This window comes from Chlorocebus sabaeus, chromosome 8 (assembly GCF_047675955.1).
Source record: "Chlorocebus sabaeus isolate Y175 chromosome 8, mChlSab1.0.hap1, whole genome shotgun sequence".
In the NCBI taxonomy this organism is placed as follows: Eukaryota; Metazoa; Chordata; class Mammalia; order Primates; family Cercopithecidae; genus Chlorocebus; species Chlorocebus sabaeus.
This window is the reverse complement of record NC_132911.1, coordinates 1,447,752-1,455,691: the sequence shown is the minus strand read 5'-3', so window position 1 is coordinate 1,455,691 and position 7,940 is coordinate 1,447,752. Positions and strand designations below refer to the sequence as shown.

Genomic DNA, 7,940 nt, shown 5'->3' with positions numbered 1-7,940 from the left:
GGAGGCCTTAGTGTGTTAACATGCTTACTGAGAACTGTGTGTTGGGGCTGGGGACATGGATGCCTTGGGTACTTTGACAGGAGCAGGTGCAGTGGAGTGGTGGAGAGAAAAGATGGACGGGGTCACAGAGTCCATGGAAGACTTCAAAGTGGAGACTGGCTTTGTGGTCAATGATTTCAGCCAGTTTGGGTGTGGGAGAGATTGAAGAAACAGGGCTGGAGAAAAATACAGATTTCCTGGGAGGATTTTGTTATGGGGGAGTCCACAGTGGGCTTGAGTGCTGGTGAGAATGATGAAGTGGAGAACAAGTTCAAGATGCAGCCTCATTACAGGGATTATTTCCCCTCCTGCATCACCCATTTTCAATGGCAACTTGATCAGGTCAAATTCTCTCATTCTCTCTCTCTCCTTCTCTCGCTCTCGCTCTCGCTCTCGCTCTCTCTGTGTGTGTGTGTGTGTGTGTGTGTGTGTGTGTGTGTATGTGTGTGTTCTGTCTTCAGAAACCCTCCAGCTATTGCCTTATTCGCATGATCCCACCAGAGAATGGTGTACAGTCAATGTCTAACTTTTCCTTGAAATTCTGTGAATTTCCATCAAGCTTCTGCTTCTACCACTTCAACAAAATTCCTGTAACCAAGATCACTGATGGCCCCTGCCCTTGACAAATGCAACCGTCCTCCTCTTGCTTCATCCACATCATTGGAGACAAATGGTTTGTTCTTTGACTTGGCTTCAGGACCTTCCTTTTCTCCCTGGCCACCCTTCATGTGCCACAGCTGGGGCCCCCTCATCTCCCCACCTCTCAAAGGCCAGAGCCCCTCAGGGCTTATTCCTTGAACCACTTTCTAAAGTTCATGCCTGCTCCTTTCATGACCTCATATGCTTACTCATGAGCACCTCAAACTTGACCTGTCTAAAACTGCACACTACCACCAAACGAAGATCCCCCCAGAAAGCTCTCCACCTCCTCAGTACAACTCCAGTCTTCCAGTTTCCAAATGAAAAACTTACAGCCGTTCTACATTTCTCCTTTTCTGTCATAGCTCAATTTGATCAATCGGAAAATCTCTTTGGCTTTACCTTAAAACACATCCACAATCCAACTAGCGCCCCCGACCCAGAACCTCCAGTGCCACTATTTGGATGTGAGCTGTCAGCATCTCTTATTGCAGCAGATGAAATCTCCACGCTTCCTTCCATGCAACTCTATTCCTACCACAAGGCTAAATGACTTCTTTAAAGTGTACATCAGGCTGCACACAGTGGTTCAGGCATGTAATCCCAGCACATTGGGAGGCTGAAGTGGGAGGGTTGCTGGAGGCCGGGAGCTGGAGGCTGTAGTGAGCTGTGATGGCACCACTGCACTCCAGCCTGGGCCAGAGTGAGACACTGTCTACCCCAAAAAGAAAGAAAGTGCATCAGATAATTTCACCCCTTTGCTCTATATCGTGTAACAGCTTTCCACCCTGCTTCTTGGAACATGCCAAGTTATCAGGCTCCCTGCAGACCCTGCTCGGGCCTAGGTCTCCTTTCCTCCTGTTCTGAGCTCCCCTTATCCTGGCCTTGCTTCTGGTCCCCAAACTCAAACAGGGCAGCCGTTCTCCTGGGACATCATTTCCTTCCTGTGGGCTCTCTTTCCCTGGGTACCCCTGGTCTTGCTCCCTCACCTACCTCAAGCGTGGGCCCATCACTCTCCAGTTAGGCCCTACCAGCTTCATTTTCCTCCAAAACACTCATCTCCGTGGGTTTCTCTCCTGAGACAGCCCACATGAGGAACAGCACCTGGCACACACTTGGGAAATGTTTTGGAAGAAATGAATTCAAGGAAGAGGGTCCTGAGGGGGTGGAGCAGGAGGGCAGAGGCCCTCAAAGCTGGACAGGGAGCCAAGACGGGGTCGGGCAAGTCGGGGTGATGTGGGGGCCGCTGCCCTGGCCACTCCCTGTGTCCCACAGGTGCCTGGGGACCAGGTCACTGCCCTGGCCACTCCCCATGTCCGCAGGTGCCTGGGGCCCAGGGGCACCATCCTGACCACTCCCTGTGTTCTGCAGGTGCCTGGGGGTTGGGGTCACCGCCCTGGCCACTCCTGTGCCCAGCAGGTGTCTGGGGGCCGGGGGCATCGCCCTGGCCATTCTCTGCATCCTGCAGGTGGCTGAGGTCCGGGGACACCGCCCTGGCCATTCCTTGTATCTTGCAGGTGCCTGGGGACCGGGGTCACCGCCCTGGCCACTCCTGTGTCCAGCAGGTGTCTGGGGGCCAGGGACACCGCCCTGACTACTCCTGTGTCCAGCAGGTGCCTGGGGGCTGAAAGTCACCGCCCTGGCCACTCCCTATATCCTCCAGGTGCCTAGGGGCTGGGGTTACAGCCCTGGCCACTCCCCGTGTCTCGCAGGTGCCTGGAGACCGGCGACACCGCCCTAGCCACTCCCTGTATCCTGCAGGTGCCTTGGGGCCGGGGGCACTGCCCTGGCCACTCCCGTGTCCGTCAGGCGCCTAGGGGCTAAGCGGGGACTGCGGATCCGCAGGTGCACGCTTGGGGCTGGGGGTGGGCGCGTCTCCTCTGGGGCTCTCTGCTCCCCTCTTCTCCACAGCGTCCTTCCTAGCGTTCGCCCCCAGAGTTCCGCCACCGCGTAGAGCAGGCGCAACCAGCGCCCCCACAGCGTCCCCAGGCTCCCCAGAGCCCGCGCCGACGCCCCCGCAGCCCTCCCTCTGCGCACGCTCCGCAGCGAGGCTCCCAGAGGCGGGTCTGGAGCCTCGCGACACGCCCACAGACTCGATATAAGCCAATCCACGGCCGTGTTGTGGTTAACTGACAGCCCGTGGCAGGGTCCCGTATTCGGATTGGGCATTCTTGCTGTTGTGGGCGGGCCCAGGAGGGCGGAACCCGGAAGGCAGGGCGCTTAGGTCGGGCCCGAGAGCGGTGGACTGAGGTCCGCGGCCGGGTCATGGCGGCGCACAGGAAGCACGGTAGGTGGGGGCGGCGCGGAGGCTTTCTGCCCGGACCCCAGACCCGGCTCTCGGCTCAGACCGCAGTATTGACTCGGGACCCCGACCTCGGCCCCTCTGCAGGCCCCACCCCAAACCTGGACCAACTCTCCACCTCCACCCCAGTCCCCACCCATCCCCCGCTCTTACCCCAGACCCCGACCCCGACCCCGACCCCGGACCGCGGCCCACCCCTCGCCCATGTTGTTGCTTGTATGGCTGCTGGTCGGGCCGGCCCTGCCAGGCCCCATCTGGTGTCTGGGGACTTGGACGGGGGCGAGCCCAGCCAGGGGTTCGTGTTCTTAGCAGAGCCCCTGTAGGTGAGTGAGTAGGGGCCGCTCAGCTCTTCAGAGGGGTCCTAGCCCGGGGCTCCGGCATGGAGCCGCAGGCGGCTCCGGCAGCCTCACCAAAAAGTACAGCAGAACTTCCCTGAGCCACTGTGTCCTCATCTGAGAGAAGTAGGTCGTGGCGTTTCCCTTCAGTGGACCTAAGGTGTGAGGCGCATCCTAGTACTTATGAAATTCTGTGATAGTATTAGGCAGTACCAAAGACAGGAGCAGACTAATGCAATTGGTTAACCTGGCCATGCCTTAGAACGGAAGTGTTAGAAAATAAAGCGTGCTCATTCCTTCTGCAAACCCCAGCTCATTAACCTCACCCTGTAATCGTCATTATGATGAAAAGAGTGGCGGTTTTTGACATGAATCTTGTGTTACTTGGATTAATTCAGACGCTGATGAATTTTTTTCCTTCTCTGTTTAAAACTGATATTTTTCTCTTTGAAATGAAAAGATAGTGGCAAACTGTAGTACGAAACAATTACTTACAAAGAAAAAATTTCTCAGTGAGGCAGAATGTGGAGGAAAATATGGTCTCAAAGCTTCCTTTTTAGGGAAACACTGCTCTTGGGCTTCCCCCTCTCCTTCAGGGCCAGGGAGTTGTCACCTGATCAGCTCACAGGTTAAAAATGACCTAATAGTTTTTAAGCAGTCAGATGTTAGGCTCTAAAATGGACATTCACATATGTTAATGAGCACCAGAACTACCTTGTTCATGACCTTCTAGGGCTGGCAGGCTGTGAATTCAGTGTCGAGGTTCTTAGGAGCAGACCTGACGGTGAACTGCCTGCAAAGCTGTCCCTGCCTTCGTGGTGGGGGGCTTCTTGCTACTGCGGGTTTTCTTCTCGTTTTAAACCATAGCACATTCTTCTCTTACATTCTTTCAAATGTTTGCAACTCTTCTAAGCCTGAAATAAATGTTTTTGTCTATTCAAGAAATTATAGCATCTGTAATGTACCTAATCAACTTAAAAAAAACCTTTCTCCACTCACTAAATTAAAGTGAATGGAAGTTAATTGTTTTAGTCATTCACTAATCATCTTCCCTTGAAACGGCCTTTTTTTCAAACTATTGGATATGTGACAGAATGGTCAAGTAAATTTAGGTTGTTTAAGGACATTGTGGTTGGAAGGATGGGTTAATAAATCCAAAAGTATAAAATGTAGCTGGGAGAGAAAATATTAGTTTTCTGTGTGTCTTCCTTGAGATCGTCTGAATAGCCCATCGGCTGAGTGGCACTTAGGCTCTGAGAGGCACTGAAGGGAGGATTTAGCTGGAATAAAACTTCCCAGCATTTGTGATCTGATGGAGCAGGAAACTGGGGTGTGCTTGCGCCGAGTGTGCCTCGGGAGGAGGGGATGGAGACATCCGCTTGCAGGAATGTCTCTTTTCCTGTGGTCCAGCTCAGGGTCGTGGGGTGGTTGCAGATGGGGATTGGGCACCATTGTTGATGGTGGGAGAGGAGGCAGGTGCCACGAGGCGCAGGTGTGCCTTCCTGGAGCGGACCCCACACAGAACTCTGACTTGGCGTCGTTTATTCACCGAAGGGTGTTGGCCGAGTGTCTGCTGAGTGTGGCAGGCCCCTCAGGCCCTGGCTGCAGCAGCGGATCAGGCACGGTATCCTTCCCTCCCCGAGCTAAGTGAAGCTCTGCTGTGCTTTGAGGCTGTGCTTGGGGTTAGGGCAGTGCTTGCTGACAGAGGACACATCCAGGGGCCCATACTTTCCCCTCCCCTGCTTGGCTCTGGCACAAACCAAGAAACATGAGGTGAAAAGGTTGGCGGTCAGGCTAAACAGTGATTCTAAGCATTTTTTTTTTTCCTGGAAGTAGATTGTTTTTGCTAGGCAATGTAACCTGTTAATGAGACAGTTTCCCATAACAACGTGTAGCAAAACTCCGCAGGATTAATGGGAAGAATGTGTTGCCTTTGAAGCAGCACCACTTGAGTACAAATTTGTCAAATGTGCTCTATGTTATGCTGGTGTAAGTATAGCACTAGAGGATGTTTCTTGGGCCTACTTTGCAAGCCTGAGAGGTGTGGTGCAGCTCTGACCATGAACCGCTCTCCTAACTGAAGAGGATCCCAGGAAGGGGAAGGGCACTGTGGCCTCCATTCTACGCAGGGAGATTGGGTGACTATCTGGCATGTAATTAAGTACTAGCTCCGGTCGGGCTGTTTCTGCATGTAGGGTAGTCAGCGGTCAGGGGAGCCTGGCGTGGGGTTGCAGTGGACTGGGGAGGCCCCCAGTGTCACAGATCCCCCAGGGGCTGTGTGCTTCTCGAGGAAGGGGCCTGCTGCGGTGGGTGAGGACCTTAGGAGCTGCCCAGGTGACTCCTGGCAGGAGTGACTGCGTCTGCTGTTGGCCAGGTTGAGCCTTGGCTGCCTCCTCCTCCCTGGACGGCTCCCAGTGCCTGTCAGGGCATCTTGTGTTGGTGAGCAGAGCCATGCGGGACCTTGCTCCTTGCTTCCTTCTCGAGACCCAACTTCACACACCAGGAATCTTTGGCGCTGTCCATGTGCGGGCCTGGTGCCCGAGTTCCTGCAGCTCTGGTAGTTGGGGAGCGGTGTCTGCGTGTAGGCGTGGGTCTGTGAGCTTGTGTGTGCATATTGTCAATGTGCATGCATGTATGTGTGCCGCTGTTCCTGTGTGTGCACGTGTCTGTGTATGCCTTTGTGTGTGCACACGTGTCTGGTGTTTGTGTGCATGCATGTCTGTGTGCATTCCTGTGTGTGTGTGCATCTGTGCAGGTGTGTGTGGTGTGTATCTGTGCACGCATGTGTGTGCCTTTGTGGTGTGCGTGCATATATGTGTACATGTGTGCATGTGTATATGCCTGAGTAGTGTGCGTGTGTGTGTGCATGCATATCTGTGCCTGTGTGGTGTGTATGTCTGTGTGTAGTGTGTATGTGTGCCTATGTGGTGTGTATATGTGTGTTTTGCATGTAGTGTGTATGTACATGCATGTCTTGTGATGTGTATATATGTGTGTGTATTGCCTGTGTGGTGTCTGTGCATGTGTGGTGTGTGTACATGTGTGTCAATGTTCATGTAGGTGTGTGCGCCCATGTGTCTGTGTGTGGTGTGTGTGCCTGTGTATGGTGTGCCTGTGTACATGTGTCTGTGGCATGTGTGTCTGGGTGTTCACTTGCGTATATGTGCATGCATGTGTGCCTGTGTGTGTTTGTGCATGCACCTGTGTGTTTTGTGCCTGCGTACGTGTGTCTGCATGTGGCGTGTGTGCATGCGCATCTGGGTGTTCACCTGTGTATATGTACATGCATGTGTGCCTGTGTATGTGTGTGCACCTGTGTGTCGTGTGCCTGCGTACACGTGTCTGCGTGTGGTGTGTGTGTACATGCGTGTCTGGATGTGTCCCTGTGTGGTGTGTGCATCTCCCAGCCGTACCCTGCAACTTGCCTGTGATACCTGCCTCTCCCTTGGAGTCCCAGAGCTGAAGGTGCCAGTTTGGATTTGTTTCCGTTGGAAAGAGGCTCCTTTTTCTTCTTGCAGCGTGTTGTTGTCTGGCTGGGTGCCTGATGCCTCTGTTGGGGCCGACTTTCATTCTGGCCCCGTGTATGGGACTCTGTGCAGAGCTGGACGGGAGTCATCGCTGTCCTGCAGGAGAAGTGGGGCTGTGTTCATTGACACGTGTGGCTTTGACATTCTCTACTCAGATGCGGTAGAGCCCTTCCTCCAGAACAGGAGTTGACACCTCTTTCCCCATCTTCAAGGAAGGACAGTGTGCTCAGGAGCGCTTCCCAAGTGAATAACTGAATGAGGGAAGGGAGGGAGGGAGGGAGGGAGGAAGGAAGGAAGGAACCTCATGGAACGGGGGAAAGGAAGGAAGGAGGGAAGGAGGGAGGGAGGCAGGAAGGCAGGAAGGCAGGAGGGCGGGCAGGAAGGCAGGAAGGCAGGAACCTACCTCATGGAACGGGGCGGGGGGGTGTTTAGAGAATCCTGGCAAAGCAAGAGGCGCCGTGCCAGCCAGGCCCTGCAGGAGTGTTGATGTGTGGTGAGGTTGGGGTGTGGAGGTTTGCCCCAGCAGGGGAGGGCAGGTGCAGTGGTGGGAAGGCCAGCGCACATGGGGACGAGGAGATGCGGTACTGCGGTGGCTGGAGGAGGGCTGCAAGAGCTGCCCGGATATGGGGGCAGCTGCAGTCTCGGCTCCTCGCAGGTTGGGAGAGAGTCGTGCTTGGTGTGCGGCTGGAGAGGGAAGTGGGCTGAGGAGGTGGTGGGTGCCGAATGCGCCCATCCCTGGTGGCCGGCGCCCCAGTGCACAGCAGGCCTCGGTCTCGAGGGGGACGGCCACTGAGGTCAGTCCTGCTGGACTGCTGCCTCAGAGCTCACTCTGCTAATGCTCAGGTGGCTCATCTGTAAAGTGGGCGGCAGCACCGTGAGGACCCAGCCAGGTGACTCATCACATGCAAGGTTCTGTTGGAGTCACGAGCTGGTTACTGCCGCTGGTTCTGTCCCTTCGGTGCAGGAGACACAGAGGTGGGGGACCCCTGCGCCTGTGAGAACAGAGCAGACGGGAAGGCGGAGGGGACAGCAGGTTCGGAAGCCTGAGAGGGGAGCAGGTACGGAAGCCTGGGGGGGGGGGGGGGGAGCAGGTACGGA

At 55.0% G+C, this 7,940-nt stretch overlaps 1 protein-coding gene across 1 annotated transcript in view; it reads left to right on the top strand.

Annotated features, from left to right (window-relative positions):
• Positions 1-2,869: 2,869 nt before the first annotated feature.
• The window catches only part of ERICH1 (glutamate rich 1), a 59,103-nt gene continuing 54,032 nt past the window's right edge, over positions 2,870-7,940 (top strand). Inside the window, exon 1 of the mRNA XM_007961571.3 lies at positions 2,870-2,965. Coding sequence (XP_007959762.3) covers positions 2,944-2,965 — 22 coding nt within the window. The 5' untranslated portion in view covers positions 2,870-2,943. The remainder of the gene's footprint in view (positions 2,966-7,940) is intronic.